This window comes from Neovison vison, chromosome 2 (assembly GCF_020171115.1).
Source record: "Neovison vison isolate M4711 chromosome 2, ASM_NN_V1, whole genome shotgun sequence".
Taxonomy (NCBI): domain Eukaryota; kingdom Metazoa; phylum Chordata; class Mammalia; order Carnivora; family Mustelidae; genus Neogale; species Neogale vison.
This window is the reverse complement of record NC_058092.1, coordinates 2,792,609-2,810,313: the sequence shown is the minus strand read 5'-3', so window position 1 is coordinate 2,810,313 and position 17,705 is coordinate 2,792,609. Positions and strand designations below refer to the sequence as shown.

At 60.1% G+C, this 17,705-nt stretch overlaps 1 protein-coding gene across 1 annotated transcript in view; it reads right to left on the bottom strand.

Annotated features, from left to right (window-relative positions):
* AJAP1 (adherens junctions associated protein 1) overlaps window positions 1-17,138 on the bottom strand; it is a 70,349-nt gene extending 53,211 nt beyond the window's left edge. The window contains exons 1-3 of the mRNA XM_044236561.1: window positions 16,987-17,138; window positions 15,911-16,000; window positions 12,486-13,297 (exon numbers count right to left, since the gene is read on the bottom strand). Of these exons, the coding sequence (XP_044092496.1) occupies window positions 12,486-13,297; window positions 15,911-16,000; window positions 16,987-17,138 (1,054 nt within the window). The remainder of the gene's footprint in view (window positions 1-12,485; window positions 13,298-15,910; window positions 16,001-16,986) is intronic.
* Window positions 17,139-17,705: the final 567 nt, after the last annotated feature.

Genomic DNA, 17,705 nt, shown 5'->3' with positions numbered 1-17,705 from the left:
TTATTGCCCTGTCTCTCCTCTCCTCTCTCCCTCTCACCAACGTCGAGGACCTGGCGTGTCTCGCCCCAATGAACACATTTGCCTGGAAGTTGCATTTTGTTCAGAGAAGCAGCGCGAACCAGCTGTGGGCCGGGCCCTGCACCAGGAGCGGGGGGCGCTGGGGATGTGGGCCCTGGGCGCAGAAGGGTTGCTTCTGCACCCCCAAGGAGCTCCCGGGCTGGGTGGTCACCCAGGGAAAGTGCTGAGCACGCAGCCGGTATGCACCGCTCTTGGTCCTGGGGGAGGGGGGCAGGACAGATGTCCAGGCAAGCGGTGATAAAATGACCAGAGTCACGGTAAACGCCAGGACATGGGGAGGAAGAATCCAGGGGTCCCTGGAGGTGTGGGTATCAGAAGGAGGAGGGGGCGGTGGCCACTCCGGCTGAGGGGAGAGCATGAACCTGGCCAAGGAGAGGCCTTCCGGACGCTCCGGAGAGACAGAAAGGCCCCCTCCCGTCGGCCCTCCCACTGCCCGTTTCTCAACGCAGGAGCCAGCACGGTGCCTCTCCACCTTGGGGCAGGGACTGGGAGCTTAAGTGCCCTGGACAGTGACGAACGGCCCCGAGAAGACAGAGTATAGTCGGAAGACGCGAGAGCGGAGGTGTGGCCCCGACGACGGTGGGGCATGAATCTTCAGGACTTTATGCCAAATGCGAGACCTTCTGTCTCCCTGCCCTTGTCCCCGTCGTGGCTCTGCGCCCCACACCGTCCCCTGCTCCGTGGAAGTCTGGAACAACGGCAGGGCAGAGCGGAGTGCCTGCTGAGGTGCCTGAGGTGGCCTGTACCCCGACACTGCGTGGCTCCTGGCCCTGCTCCCCTGGCGTCTCAGCCGTCCGCCAGCCGGGAGGCCCTGCCCAGGCCTGCTGACAGCTGACCGCTGACCCGAGCTCTGGGGGCAGCGCCAGCTGCCTGGGTCTGGATCTGGGGCCCGTAGACCCTAACCGGCCACACGTGTCCCCACGGAGGCAGACGGAACACGCCCTCCCAGTTAAGCCCGAGCCGCATTTCCAAGTCTGGGTCTTGGTGTCTGCCAGGGGCAAGGCCGGCCTTGGTTCGGGTGAGAGACGGTGGTGGGTGTCGTCCCCATGGCCTCGTGGGGGCTCTGAAGGAGGAGAGGCCTCCGCTGCCCCTGGGAAGGGGCGGACGAATGGCTGAGACGCCCGGCGATGCTCGGTGCATCCGGTGAGGTCCGGCTCCCGGGGGAGGGGCCTGGGCGCAGGCCGGCGTCGGGGAGGTGTTCTTCCAAACCACGGGCCCGTGACACGACCCGGTGAGGATGCCAGCTCCTCTCCCCAGATGAGGGGCCTTCGGTGAGGCCTGGAGCATCACCAGAGCCAGCGGGGACAGGGCGGGCTTGCACATTCGGGGCGGGCCTTCCCACAGCTCCTATGTGCCCTTGGGGACACACACACACAGCTCCTGCCCCTGGCCGGGACCTCCGTGGCCCCCACACTGGCTCCAGCCTCACCACCTCCTTCTACCCGTCCACATCCAGCTCCCCCGTGCCAGGAGGCCTCTGTGCATGTCCCACATGCCCGGGCCCTCCTCCTCCCCTTCCCACTGGTCAGGCCCTGCTCACACGCCCTCACCCGCTTCTGCTATCGCCTGTCCCCACCTGCAGGGCAGGGCCTGTCCGCGCTGTCCCTCAGGGGCACGATCCCCTCCAGCTCACAAGGAGCTCCCGAGTGGAAAGGGGTTAGTCTGGTGCCAGGAAAGCGGGATTCCCAGAAGGGTCGCCTCCTCCTCACCGCCTCCTGCTCCCTCCACAAGCCCAGCCCGTCCTGCGTGGAGCTCAGCCGTGCGGGCAGGCGTGGGCCGTCCAGCAGCCAGCCGGGGCCGCTGGCGTTCCGCACGAGGCCCTCGCTTGCGTCCGGCCAGCACCGCGTTCATCCTGCCCGGGACCCTTCACGCTGACGGGCAAGCCCGCCTCCCGCTCCCTCGAGGGCAGCAGCAAAGGGTCCTCCACAGAATCCACTGTCTCGCCTCCGGTCCCCCCCCACACCCAGCGGGCCTTCTCGCCACGCCTCCAAGCCTGCACCTCCGTGGGGACAAAGGTGATGGTCACCTCCCTACTCGTCCCTCTTGTCTCCTGGAGCCCTGACCAGGACCAGGCCCTCCCTGTCCCACTTCTCTCTCCCTCCCTCCTGTCGGCTCCCTCTTCCTCGGTTCCCCTTCCTCTCTCCCGCCTCCCCTGTGAGGTGCTTTTCCACGGAGGCTTCCCAGGTCCCGCCCTCCCGCACCCCTCCTCCCTGGGCATGCTTCCTTGTGCTTCAGGACACTCTGGGGCTCTGTCCTCCATCCCTGTCCCCCTCGCACACCTTCTACACTCTCTCCAGGTGATCTCAATTAGCCACAGGACCTCTGACACCACCCAGACCCCAACGGCTCTGGGGTCTCCACCGCAGGCCAGACCTTCCCCCAGCTGCAAACATGCAGGTCCGAGGGGGCCCACGGGTGTCCCCTTGGACAGCTGGTGCGGCCACTGCAGCGAAGCCGGGCCCACGGGGCTGCCGGCTGCCCTCTCCCATCCACGCCAACCCCCGCTCAGGACAGGCGCCACCACGTCGAAGGCACGGGCTGCTCAGACCAGACACTTAGGAGGCCTTCCAGATTGTTCTCTTTCCCTCCTGCCACCCACCGAGTTCTCAGCCAGTTCCAGGCACCCTCATGCCCCCGCCCCCGACCTGGTCTCCCCCCCAGCTCTGTCCTTTCAGACCTGCAGGGCTCCCGGGGGGTTCACCAGGTCAGCCCAGTCTCTGCTCACCCCACCAACCTCAGACTCAAACCCAGAGCCCCCACGACGGCCTCCAGGCCCAGCCCAACCCCGGACCTCCCCTGCCCCCAGCCCCGTGGCCCGCCACTTCACAGCCCTTCTGTTGCTTGTCCCACTCCCACCCCCTTGGCTGCTGGCTGCCGCTCGCTTCCTCCTGCCGACCCTTCCTCGTACCCACCGATCTCAGCTCGAGACCAGCTCCCCGCCCCAGGCCGCAGGCACCGTGCCCCATACCTGGGGTGGCCTTGCTCGTGTTCTGGCTGTGTCTCTGTCCGTCTGCTGCCCCTGGAGGGGACAGGGACCACGGTCGTCTTCTGATGTAAGCGCACGGCCTGCACACTGTAGGTGCTCAGGACACGCACATGAGTGAAGGATGGATCTTCAGGGCCCGGGGGCGACCCGGAGGCCAGACATTTTCAGCTCGGACCTGTCTCTGAGGCTCAACAGATACAAAGCCTTTTTGATAAATGCAGGTGGTGTTTTCTCCAAGCCCCAGTGGCTCCCAGGCCTCGCGAAGGGTGGGTGGGTGAGGGCTGGGCCATGCCCTCTCCAGGCCCACCTTCTCCTCCAGCAGGACAGGCAGGTGAAGGGTCCACAGTGCTCCCAGCTTTCGGAAAAAATCTGTAGGGGCTGCCGACTCCCAGGCAATGGGGGTGATGCCGGCCCCCCACCCCTCCCAGACCAAACGGCAGCTCCAAGGAATAGCCATGACTTGGTCCTAAACCCCAGGCCTTGCGAGTGTGACCCTATTTAGAAGCAGGCACTTTGCAGACGCGATGACATGAAGGATCTCAAGATGAGGCCATCCCGGGTTCTCAGCCTGGGCCCGAGGCAATGGCCAGTGTGCTTCTAAGAAGCGGGGAGACCCCGACACGGAGGGGATAGGCCGTGTGAGCACAGAGGCAGAGGCTGGGGTGCGGCCAGGAGCCGAGGGACACCTGCCATCACGCCCAGCTGGAAGAGGCAGGAAAGACCCTCCCCGGCCCCGCAGACTGGGAGGGGTCAAACGCCTGGTGTTTCCAGCCCCCAGCCGGGACGCCCGGGGGCAGATAGAAGCTGGTCCTTTCTGGGCAGCATGCGGCCGGGGGCAAGGCCACCTGTCTCCGGGGTGGGAGGCTGCCTCTTGCCTCTGGAATGTCCGGGGCGAGAACGGGGCTTCTCGGGGGGCAGGGGCATCCAGGAGCGTGGGGGACGTTCTTGGTTGTCACCATGACTGACGTTATTTGCGTAGGGACAGGACGCTCCCTGCCCCACAGTGTACAGGACAGACGTGCTCACCCACGGCCGGCCCTCCGTTCTGCGTGACTCCCGGCATCCTTCTGCTCGCTCCTGCTATAAATGCTTTGAGCCCAGCGAGCCTCCTTCTGTTGCACGTACAGACCCAGAGTATTTTTTGCATGGTTTTAATAAGCACCAAAGTTTCCAAGAACACCACCACCGTGTAGATCGCAAGGAGGCTGGATTATTTTGGTCCCAAATGTTGCCAGGAGTTGTTCACCATTTTCCAAAAGCCAGCTGCCCCCCCACGCTCAGACGGCACCCCTGTCGTAGCGCGTGTTGCCCTGGGGTTCCTGATGAAGCGGTACGGGGCGGGGGCTGAGCCTCTGACCACCTCGCCACGCCTTCCGGTGAAGCTGTGCGCAGGCGCAGCGTTGATCACACGTTCATGTCCGTTTCCTCTCCGTTGCACCCAGGGCATTAGATGCGTCTGGAGGACGGTTATAGTTTCTCCAAAACGAGGCACTCACGTCAGTAGAAGGGGATGGCGGGAAGCTGGCCCGAGCTTGTTAGCCTTTCTTCCTGCCCCACCCCATAGACAACGTCTCCTGGCAGGGGTGGGAACAGGGATGGGGACCCAGGTGTGGCTCTTCCTCTGGCCCCAGGACACATCCACATCTTTCTGTTCAGCATGGGAAACCGCACGGGGTGGGGCATCCAACGTTTCCACCCACCTGCCGTGAGCTCTGCTGATGGACAGGACTCCGTGGAGCTTCTAAAAGGTTCCTTCTTCACTGGACCTCACACCTGGGCCAAGAACTTCCTCTTGGATTTAGGTCCCACTCAGAATCCCCGGAAGCTTCAGGCGACAGGGGTGTTGGGGGTGGCGGACCCTCAGAGTCACAGAAAGGGCCCTGGCCCACCTCCTCGACTCCCAAGAGGCTGAGCCTCCCTGAGTGTCAGCCCCACCACCTTCCAAGGGCAGTTTTGAGAACACGAGGAGTGAAGCTCGAGTCTGACCACAGGTCACTCGAAGGGGCAGTCTGCAGAGAAGCTGGCCGGCCCCTGGCGGAGGACACGCTGACCAGCACTCCAGAGGACAGCCCTCCCCCGGGCCGGGCCCCTGGACATGGTGCCCGCGCAGGGCACCCGTGGGGCTGCTGACCTGGAGGGTTACGGGGCTTCTGCGGAGGGTCTCCTGGATGGGTCTGACTGCTGCATCCTTCCGGGGCAGAGAAATCCAGGCACCTGCATGTGCTCACCCCGGCCCCATCAGGGGAGGCTGAAGGACACAGGGGTCCCACTTTCCCAGCACAAGTGCCCTTCTCTCCCCGAGGCAGAGCGAGGGGGCATGCATGTGCCCGGGGCCCCTGACACGCCCTGTGTGCCCAGCTTCCTGCGCGGGTGAGCTCAGCCATGCCTCCAAACCACCCTGCGAGGTGGAAATGGTTTCCTAGTCTGCTGTCAAGGAAGCCGGCACTCCCTGAGGTCATAGGGCACAGCATGGGCACACCACCAGCCGGGGACGGGGGACAGCCAGGACCCGGGTCACGCCTGGGTCAGGGCAGGGGCTCCCCGCCCCCCACGCTGCAGCACCGGCTTCACCGCCCCATGTCCCATCCTCGGTCAGCTCGGCAGACACCTCCACCTCTGCTCCGGAGACAGACAGGGCATCCCCGCTGCTGACAGAAGGTTCTGGAAGAGAAACGTCCTCCTCGGGTGCTGCTAACCATCCCCTCCAAGCAACAGACTCCAATCCAAGGCGGAGATTCACCGAACCACATGGGAAGCCAAGACCGGAAGCCTTGTCTTCCCGTCGGATCGTACGGCACAACTGTCGCGTGTCTGCCTGTGATCCTGGCTGCGCCTGGGAACCGGGCGGCCACCCAGGGGCTGGAACCCACCCGCCCCAGGGCTGAGGGCAAGGCCTCTCCCAGCAGGTGCACGCCCGTGGGGCCTTTGCACATCGGACACCCGCCACGCAGGGCTGCTCCTGGGTGGGGTAGTTGGGAAGGTGACGTCTCCCCCACACCTGGCAGCTCAGAAATCCTGGCCACGGCTGCCTGTGCCGCTGAGCCCTGAGCTCGCTGTGCAGGGGAGCCGCTGCCCTCCTGCCTGGAGCGGTGCCAGGAGGGAGGGGAGGGCCAGAGCCTGCCAGCCTTCTCCTTCACTGATGACGAAAGGGCAGGGCAGGCCATTTTCCTAGCTGTGTGCAGAAGGAACACTGAGCCTTGAACCTTCTTATGGACCTTCGGGGCCTAAAGGGATTTTCCTCCTGTCTTTCTAGACGTGAGGAGACTGCATCCCTGGCCACCTACTCCGATGCCCTCCACCAGGCAGGCCTCTGGGCTTCTGGTGCCCAGAGTGCTTAGTGTGCTCTGCCCTCCCCGGTGCTCTGTCCGTACACACCCTCCCCGTCAGTCAGGACCAGCCTCCTTCACTCTTCAGAAAGCCTGGCAGGGCCCGTTCCCCCGGGACCGGCCCCTCCTCCTTTTACGGGGTTTTTAGAATCCCTGTGCAGCCACCCAAGCTGGAGTTTTCTGACATTTCCGCTCCTGTCCTTAACTGTCACTTCTCTCTCGTGACGGCGCGTGTCCTTACCTGTCTGACTTTCCCAAATAGATTTTAAACTCCTTGGCAAGACAGCCAGGGCACGACAGATCAGATGCTAGAAATTCCGAAACCAGTCCTCTTCACATCGTCCAATAATTCTAAAAATAATGTTCTGTCTAATATTTAATCTCTACGCTTAGAATCATTCCCCTGTGAGTGGATGAAAACCATAAATTCAATTCACCGTATATCAGACGGGTCCGTTATCCATCCGACATTTGGTGAAGTGCCGGATATCAGGAAGGTACCTTCTGCAAGGGCGGGGGGGCGGGGATCGCCTGCAGCCCCCTCCCCCCGACACCTGCATGGCCAGCAACTCTGCCCGGCGCCTTAGAGGAGACGCATGTCTCCTCAGTTCAGGCCCCTTCCTGCAGCTCCTGAGCGCTGGGCAAAAGGGAAACAGAGAAAGGGCACCAGGACAGGCATCGCGATCTGCAAGAACTAAGGAAGCTTCCTGACCCCTGACTTGCTCTCAGGGGGAGGAGGTGGTTCTGGTGGAAATAAGAAGTGTAAGAAGCGCTAGATGCAAAAAACTGGGGCAAGGAACACGTGGAAGGGAAGCAAAGGTGAGCCGGTGGTAGGGTCGTCTCCAAAAGGCTTCGAGGCTGGCTCAAACGTGTCAGAGCTCAGTTATCTACTTGGTGTGAATGTAGCTTTGCTCGGCAAAAGCAGAGGGGCGCCCTGGGAGGTTGGGTGGTGCACAGGGCTGTGGACAGACACGCGCCCTCCCACCCATGCCACAACCGGTCACCAGGGGAATCCAGGCGCATCCTCTCCAAAGTCCCAGCTAAGACCCTAAAGCTCAGCCCTGCCGGCCACAGAGGGCAGGTTGTTTAGCGAGCTCCAAAAGCTCATTTGTTCATGAATGCTCTTATCCCAATTAAGTCATTCAAAACTTTTGAAGTTCATGAGTCATTTGCTTCAAATATCTTTAAATTAGGGATGGATTCACTTCCCTGGTAGCAAACACCCAGAAAGTTAATTAAAAGGGGCTCAGCATTTAAACCGCCATCAAGCCTTAAGAGGAGAGAAGCTGTCACAGCTGCTCCTAACTCCCTTCCACCTCTATCCCAGCATTTTGAAAATATTTCCCCACATGAGACGTGCTCCCAAGGATGCTGTGCTGCTCAGTTCAGCTGACCATCGGTGTGAGAGAAGAGGACACCAGCCTGTCCCTCCTGCTTGCAGTGGGACACACCTAAAGGACAGTGAAGGCCCCCTGGTGACAAAGACAAAGCAACTTGGAAATCATCCTTGGAAACGCCTGAGTGCATCCCAATGTAAAAATTACCAGGCAGGATGGGGATGACCTCGGAGCCCTCCTCGAGCTGATGGGTGTCACGAATACATGATTGATCCAAATGGGAACCCACCGTGAATGACCATTAACAGAGACCCTACAGGGCTTCAAAGCCCCTCCTCGGCGGCGAACCTTCGAAAGCTAGGAACATGGACAGTTGAGGAAAGCATCAGAGGTACCTGAGCAGGCTGGAGAATCTCAGGGTCCAGGGGCAAGAGGGAAAGTCTAAGAACATCGGGTCCCAGAAATCTTTACTGAGCACTAGCTGTATGCCATGCACCCATAGCCTAGGAGATCCGCAGTGGGCAAACACAATCACCAAAATCAGCTGCCTTGAATTCCCCACAGCTCCCTTTACGAGTTTTAAGATTAAAGCCCAGGAAATGACTTTGTGTTTTTCTCCCAGGAGACTTTGTGATTCCACACTCAGAACATGACCAGCAAGAGAGCTGTCCCAGGAAGATGGTGCTTCACTGTGGGGAGTCCTCTTCTCTCGACCTCGAGTGAACTCCTGTCCCATCTGACACTCACCCTCTGCCAGCACCATGTGAGGCTGGAGCTCAACGCCTCAGTGAACCTGAGCCAGGTGATTTTCCATCCCAAGTAGTTCCTAGCTAGTGCCACCTATACCTCCGCAAAGAGCACCAAGGTCAGGGATGAGGATGTGGGACGTCATCAGATGATCTCATCAAAGGACCTCATCAAATGACCCCACGATGGAACAGGAAATGTAGCAGCTGCTAGTGGTAGCAAATCATCACAAGGACAACAATCATTCTTATCATCACTATCATCGTCATCACCATCATCACCACCACCATTATCATCACCATCAACACATTATCACCACTATCATCACATCACCATAAGTATCAGTATCATTACCCACCATCATCACCATCATCATCATCATCATCATCACCACCATCATCACCAGCACCATCACCACCATCACCACCATCATCATCACCATCATCACCATCAACATCATCACCATCATCACCATCATCACCATCATCATCATCATCACCATCACCACCATCATCACCATCACCATCATCACCATCATCACCATCATCACCATCACCACCATCATCATCATCACCATCACCACCATCACCATCACCATCATCACCATCAACATCATCACCATCATCACCATCATCACCATCATCACCATCATCACCATCATCACCATCATCACCATCATCACCATCATCACCATCATCATCATCACCATCACCATCATCATCACCATCATCACCATCAACATCACCACCATCACCACCATCACCACCATCATCACCATCACCACCATCACCACCATCACCACCATCATCACCATCATCACCATCACCATCATCACCATCATCATCATCACCATCATCACCATCATCACCATCAACATCATCACCATCACCATCATCATCACCATCAACATCACCACCATCACCACCATCATCATCACCATCATCACCACCATCACCATCACCATCATCACCAGCACCATCACCATCACCACCATCACCATCACCACCATCATCATCACCATCAACATGATCACCATGATCACCATCATCACCATCACCACCACCATCATCATCATCACCATCATCATCATCACCATCACCATCATCACCATCAACATCATCACCGTCATCACAATCATCATCACCACCATCACTATCATCATCATCTCCATCACTATCATCACCACTATCATCACATCACCATCAGTATCAGCATCATTACCCACCACCATCACCATCATCATCATCACCACCATCATCATCACCATCATCACCAGTACCAGCACCATCATCAACAACACCACCATCAACACCATCACCATCAACACCATCACCACCATCACCATCATCATTATTACTACCATCATCATCACTGTATTAACTGCAGTAATCATGTAATGAACAGCAGTTATGCACCAGGCATTGACCCCCTGGCCCATACTATGTCACTTACTCTTTGCAACATTATAAGGTGGTTAATTATGTAATTCCCACTGAGGCACAGAGAAGATAAGAAAGTTGCCTGAGTTCACAAAGCTAATACAAGATGAAGTCAGGGATTTGAAGGCAGATGCTCTTAACCACCATACTAAAACTAGGCAAGACTTCCCAGTCACTTCATTTATGGGGTGGTCTCTAAGTTCTAACTTTCCTGGTGAAGAAAATGAAGCCAAGAGAGAAGAGAACTTCCCAGGGTCACACAGCTACTTGCAGAAGAGCCCAGATTTGCGGGCAGTCTGCGGCTTATAAGTGTGTATGGCGCGCCCAGCCTCCTGGACCACCGCTCTGGGGTCCCCAAGAGCACGCTTGCAGCTTTAATCCTATCTGAGAAGGGTGAGGAGTCATTGTGCACCACTAGGAGTCGGGAGCCCAGGTCTATGTGTGGGGACAGCCGGGACAAGGGGAATTTACGGGGCTCCCATCAGGGCTCTCGGTGACTTGGGTCACTTTTGTGGGATCAGCTGGGCTGTGACGGACCCAGTTAGAGGAGTCATCTCAGTACTTCCTGTCTTGCCTTGCCTTGGCCTGGATGCTGAGGGCCGCTGGCGTCCCTTCTCCGCATCCGGCATCGCTTCCCAGAATTAACATCTCTCTGCACTGAAAGTAAACACACGTCTCCCCCCCCCTTTAAATTTGTTTGGCTAAACAAATTAATCTAGCACCAGATTATATTATGAAGAACCATAAATCTTTTCCAAGATAAGCATCTGTCGAGTTGGATTAGCAACCTCCAATGTACTGTGAATTAATTTGCTGAGCCTTCTAATGCTGTCCCGAACATTTAACTTTAGTAATAACAAATGTAATTTGGAATAAATGGGAACTTGTTTTCTCGTCCGTGCCTATACAGTAAGTGACGTGTGTAGAGGGGATGACAGTAAACGAATGCAGCACTAAATTCTATTATGATGATGGCTTGTGAGTTCATTGAGGTAAAGACAAATGCTTCCGTAGACTGCTTTCCGGCATCCGGCACAGACATGGTGGGCTGCAGGCTGTGTGTGCCCTGGTCCTGCACAAAGGCTGCCTGGGAGACGCCCGTGACTGCCTGCAGACCTTCTCCTGCCGTGCTCCGAGCTCATAGCCTCTGTCCCTGGGCCTGGCCCCGGCCCCTGGCTTTGGGATGGAGCTGGGTTTGCTTTCACAGATACGCTGCTCTCTAGGGAAGAACTGCTCAGAATATACAAACTGTAGTTCTCTCGTCCAGGTGAAGGAAGGAAGTAGGTCATGGAACAAAAGCCGCCCACTCTCTGAAAACCTGTCCAGCTCCCAACCACAGCCAGACGCAGCCTCGGGCGGACGTAGCCTTCAGGAAGACCTGTGCTGCCGAGAGACCCAGGGGAGCAATTCTCGTCTGTCCAGGGTCCTGAAAGGGGCCCCTCGGGGCCTGCGGAACCCAAGGCCTTAGGATGCAGAGAAGCAGATAAATGGCGCAGAGGAGGCCACGGGGCCCCTGCACTGCTTCGTGTGGACACCCTGGACTACGCATCCTGTTTTAAGATCTGGCTGATACCGTGGCCCTTCTAAGATGTGCATGCCCAGATCTGATCTGTGAACATCCTGGTCCTGAGGGGCCTGGGGTCGTGGCCTGTTCACAGAGGCACAGGGAGCCAGAGGCGGCTGGAGCACAGGGCTCCCAGACTCTGCGTGCGCCCTCAGCCAGCTGTGATGCTGGGGACGTGCCTGTGGCTGGCCCTGAAGCGACGAGCTGTGGCCTGGGAGATTTTCCAGGGCCACTCCTTTAGAAGCCACTGGGCGAGGAGGCGGAAGAGAAAAAAAATATAAAGCTACTTTGCAGTGGGTGCTTCAAGGGAACTGTCTGGAAGCACCCAGAGCAACGGGCAGAGGGACGAGAGCCTTTCGTTCTGACCCCCATCCTCCAAACACCTGCGACGCCGTCTCCGGGCGAGACACTCCCCAGCCCTACTCAGTTTGCAGAGCCTCGGCCGGCAGCACAGCAAGTTCTCCCTTCTACCCGCCCTCGATCTCTTCTGCTGCTTGACGCGATCCCTAATTCTGGGCCAACGTGGCAGTTACCCTTCCACGGGCCACGGCCTGGAAAGTATTTGGAGACTCCACCTGGGCCTTAATTCTACCAGCAGGCGTGTCTGCATCTCCCTCCCAGGCTGGCCCGCAGTACCATTTGGGAAGAGGTGGTCCTGTGCCTGGTGGGGTCCAGATGCCTGTGACACAGGCAAGGTGGGCACAGCATCCCCTTCTAGGCCACCGCTGAGGAGACACCCTGTCCCATCTCCCTTCTTCCAGCCAGAAGGGTCTGGCTAGAGCACAACCTATATTTTCCAGGACCCAAAGCCCACGGACACGTGTGCCGCCTCAGCCCCCAAGGCCGCCTTGGGGGGCCAACTGTCTGCTCTTTGCCATGGCCGTAGCCGCTGAGAAATGGGGAGTCCCGCCAAGCACCGTCACCAGGCACAGTGTGGCACCTTCACGAGCCCCACCCCAGAGTGTCCTCCCCCAGACCGAACCCCAAACAGAAAAGAGGTGGGTGTACCTGAGGTCTCCCCCAGAATCCGCGGGGGCTTGCCGTCTTCGCCGTCGTCTTTGCTGGGACTGGTGGAAGGCTCCGTTGTGCTAACCCCAATCGGGATCCTATTCCTGGGGCCCAGGGGCTCCGTGACCCCCTTAGTCTGCAGCGTAGTAGAGGTGGCCGTGGTGGCTGTGGCGGTGGGGGTGGCGGTGGCCACCGTTGTCTTCCGTGTCTGTGAGATGGAGGCCGTGGTGGGGCCATAAAGCCCTGGGAATGTGTTGGATTCTGGGGCCTCCTCCTCCCCCGTGGGCCCCCAGGCGATGAACTCCGTCTCTGTGGTAGGCCTGCTGCCCCGGAAATCAAAACCGCTGAAGCCGGCCCCCTGCAGGTGCCTCTTCTCCCTCCGCAGGAGGGCCTGCGGGTCCGTGGTGGCCCCGCTACCCGCCGCGGGGGACGGGGACGAGGAGGAGGAGCCCAGGGAAGGGCTGGATTTGGCAGCAGCTGGGGGCTTGGCGAGCCCCCCTCTGGGCGCCAGGGCGGCCACCTGGTCCCTGGGTCTGTGTGCCCGTTTGGCGCGCGGGCTCGGCACCTGCCCGTGGCTGCGCTCCACGCGGGCCGGGCGCGGGCTCCACACGGGCACGGAGAGGCGCGCCGCCTGTCCGCTCTTCAAACTCCACAGCCGCGGGGGCCGCTGCGGCGGCCGGGGCAGGAGCCGGAAGTCGGGGCCCGGGCCCAGGGACTCACACGAGGGCAGATCCATGGCGAGCTGGAACATGGCTATAAGTATCCAAGCGTGGCTTCCTAGGGAGCAGCCCGGCCAGCGGATGGACATGGAACTGCGTGGAAAAGAGAAAGCAGGGTCAGGGGGGCCCTGGGGGCTGTGCCGGCAGTCCCCCCATCCCCGCCGGGACGCCGAAGCGCCCTTCTGGTAAGGCGCGCCGACCCTCAGCTCAGAGGGGCAGCCGGAGCCCTGCAGGAGCTGACTTCACAGCCCTGCGGCCGGGGGGAGTGGGGGGGGGGGCTCCCGTTCATCAGCACCACAGCAGCCCCGTTCCCGTGCCCCTGCGCCGCACACGACTGCTTGACAGGACACGGGAGGGAAACTGGGTCTCAAAACCCCCAACTCAGCCGACAAGATGATCTCAAACCCCTTCTGTCCCCCACTCGGCTTCGACCCAGAGTGAGACGGAGACACATCGAGGATGTGCGGTAACAGGAGGGCGAGGCGGGGGCTCAGGCGGCCCCTCGGGTCCAGGGCTCCATGTCACAGAAGTTACGGACCCACGTCTCGGCACTCGCAACCTCCCCTTGCTGAGGCCCGGAGGGACGGGGGTTCCGCCCGACTTCACGGGGGCACGGAGGTCGGGCATCTCCCGGGCCCTGCCCAGGCTGTGGTCGGCAAACCCTCCCCCTGCCCAGGCACACGTGTGAGTCTCAGAGCAGGCTGTGGCCTTGGGCGCTGCACGCGGGAGCACTTCTGACTTGGGGCCTCTGGGATTTGTTCAGGAAAATGGGATCTGCTGTGGGTGAGCGGGAAGTCTCCCGGCGCGCAGACTGCTCTGTTGGCGCTCCGGCTCCCCTGTGTGCCTGCAGCGCAGGTGCCCTTTGAAGCCCCACAGTCCACCTCCTCGGCTCAGGCGCGGCTGGGGGAAGGGCAGAGCCCGCACGACCCGGGGAGGACAGGCCGGTGGGTGTGCGGGGCGTCGCGTGGGCCCTGACAGTGCACGGGCAGCCACGGGGAGGCTCAGGGGACCCGGGCCACACTCCTTCTCCCACCAGCTTAGGTAACAGAGCACCGGGTGCAGACACCGTTCGCCCTCGCCACCGGCGCCACGTCTGAACACGGACACGGATCCAGGACGCAGCGACGGCGGTGGGCGGGGGCGGCGGGGGTGTTGGGTGCGCGGAGCTGCCAGCCTGGAAAGCGGCTCCAGACCAGCCCCGCAGAGCACAAGGCAGTTTTCTTTATGAGGCTTCGCGTGACTTTAAAAGGGAAGAATCAGTGAGTGAGCGGCGTGTGGTGTGTGAGTGAGTCATGTGTGCACGTGTGCACGGGAGTGTGCTCGGGGCCGCGGGCCAGCGTGGGCGACTGCCGACGTGTGGTGGTGCACCAGCGCCTGTGAAAGGCCAAATGCAGAGTGGGTGTGAGTGTGTCAGCAAGTGTGTAAGAGCACGAGTCACATGGGGTGTCTGTGTGTCTCTCACATACACGTGTGTGCCTGTGTGCGTCTGCATGTCGGTGCATGTGTGTCAGTGGGTGTGCAAGAGTGTATGTGTGGGGGGTGCTGTGTGCCCATCACATATACGTGTGTGTGCATATGCAGGTGTGGCTGAGCGTGAGGTCTGATGTTGGTGCACACGTGTGTCAGTGGGTGTGCAAGACTGAGAGTCTGCTGTAAGGTGGTCCGTGTGCCCATCTGTCATATACGTGCATGTGTGCCTGTGTGGGTGTGGCCCAGTATAGGGTTCATGTCAGTGAGTGTAAGTGTGTCGTTGAGTGTGCAAAAGCATGGCTCCACTGGGGGTGGCTGTGGGCCCATTTTTCATATGTGTGTGTGTGCCTGTGTGGGTGTGGCCCAGCATGGGGTCCATTCAGTGAGCATGTATAAGTGTGTCATTGAGTGTGCAAGAGTGTGAGCCCGTGGGGGGGTTGTGTACCCATCTGTCGTAGGTGCACATGTGTGTGTGCCTGCAGCTAAGTGTGGGGTCTGCATGTCACTGTGTGTTTGTGTGTGTGTGCGAGAGCATGAGTCCGTGGGGGGTCATCTGTGTGCCCATCCGTTGTAGATGCACACGCATGTGTGCCTGCAGCTAAGTGCGGGGTCTGTGCGTGTGTGCGTGTGTCTGTGTGTGAGCCCCCCCTTGTTCTTCACTGTGCCCGTGTACCCGGGGTCACATCTTCCCCGGGGGGTACTTAGGCACGTGCCGCTCCCTGCCTGTCCTCGGGATGTGCAAAGGAAGAAACTTGTATTAATGAGCGCTAATTACCAAAAAGGACTAATCCCCAAATAAAAAGGGCCCAGTTCTCTCATCAGAATGAAAGTGCTTTGCTGCAGAAATTAGGAATCGCTCATTATGCTAATGCTTCTGCACCGAGCTCCTGCCGGTGCGCGATTTCTCTGCACAGCCCGCCAAGCTCCATGCAGGGACCAGGGCCTCCGTCACCGCACGCAGAGATTTAGGTCAGTGTGAAACATCCCGTGCACACGGTGAGCACAGCTCCTACGGCCACAGGTGCCTCAGGGAGGATGGACGGTTTAGACCCCCAGGTTCTCTCACCACTCTGCGTACTGGGATGGGAGTCCAGTGCCAGAGCAGTGCCTTACCCCAGAAGGCCCCACCAGGCCCCACCAGGTCCTACTAGGCAATGTCAGGCCCCACCAGGCCCCAGCAGTCCCTGCAAGGTCACTGGGGAACCTCAGGCCCCAGCAGATCCCACCAGGTCTCACCAGGCCCCACCGGGAAACACCAGGAAACACCAGGTCCTACCAGGCTCCACCAGGCCCCACCAGGCCCCACCAGGCCCCACCAGGCCCCACCTGGAAACACCAGGCAACACCAGGAAACACCAGGCAACACCAGGCTCCATGAGGCCCCACAGGTCACCAGGCAACCTCAGGCCCCACCAGGTTCCTCTAGGTCGCACCAGGCCCCACCAGGAACGAGGTCCCACAATATCGTACCAGGCAACACCATGTCCCACCAGGAAATACCAAGTCCCACCAGGCTTAGTGGACCCCACCAGGCAACACCAGGCCCCTCAGGTCCCATGAGGCAAGGCCAGGCTCCAGCAGAGCTCAGCAGACACAGCCAGGCCCCCATTGGCCCCATCAGGCCCCCAGAATGGAAAGCAGACCCAGACGAGCCCACATGCCGTCGGCACCGGGGAGAAAATTGCCCCAGGAAATTAAAACCACGGCACCTCAGCCTGTGCTGCCGGCCTGTTCAGCAGAACTTCACACACAGGATATTTCTGTCATTTTTCACCAATCCTGGGCTGTAATTCGTTACCATAGAAACCCCCTCATTTCCACGCCACCCGCTCTTCTGCAGAAAAACCAACCGATCGCAAGAGCGGGAGAGCTTGCCTTGCTTCCCTTCGAGTCCGGTTTCTTCCCTCTTAAAGTGGCGGACAGTCCAGAGAAGGACTACGAGGAGCGCAGGGGACAAGTCAGCAGCCGCGACGCGCCAGGCCAGGGTCGGGGGCAGAGAGAGCCCCTCCCGTAGGGAGGTCGGGGGGCCGATCCTGTGGCCCGCGGGGACCGGGGGTCCCTCTCCAGGGTCGAAGTTCCCAAGCCTGGACTGTCGGGCTCCGGGGGTACACGCTCAGCACTTGGGATGACGCTGGGTCCCGGTGTCCGGGGACCCGGCCGTACGTGCAAGGACCACATGCAGGGCACTGTGGGCCCTCTCGCTCCATCCTCCCGGCTGGCCCAGCCCCAGGAACGCTCTTCCCTCTGAGCCCGTCCAGCACGGGGGTGGAGGCCTCAGTTCCGCCCACAGCCCTCTGGCCCCAGGAAGGCACCATGGCGCCGTCAGCCCCACAGGGTTGGAGGCTCCTCCGAGGGTCAGGAGGGAGGCCCAGCGGCCGTCGGCCCCAGCGCTAGCTGTCAGCGTTGCCACAGGACACACCAGAAGGCCACAGTGCAGGGCCGACGCCAAGTCCCCCGAGGGCATCCACGGCCATGACCCCCCACCTCACACCCACGAGGACGACGACAGGCACAAAGCCGAGTCCAGGCGTCGGCACGGACGTGGGGAGACGGGTGCTCTCGCCCACGGCCAGTGGGAGTGTAAGAGGGTGTCGTCACCACGCAGAACGGCTCAGCAGCTCCTCGAAGACTTAGTTCCCGCTGACCCCGATGTCCGCCCGGGTGGAAACCCAAGTCCACACAAAAACGTGAGCACGAATGTTCCCGGCAGCCCTCCTCGTGGGAGCCGAGCGCCGAAGCCACCAGAGTCCATCAGGTGACCGGATGAGGACGACACGCTCTGTCCCCACAAGGGAACGTCCTCTGGCCTTCAAAAAGACAGCAGCAGCGACACACGCAGCCGGGTGAACAGAGCTTGGACACAATCGGTGACGTAGAAGCCACGTGTCGCCGAGATGCCCAGAACCCGGGGACCCGCAGAGACGGAGAGGAGAGACCCGGTTGCCGGGGGCTGGGGGGGCGGAGACTGCTGATGGGTGTAGGATTTCTCTTGGGGGTCAGGGACGTTCGGGCATTGAGAGTGTTGACGGCT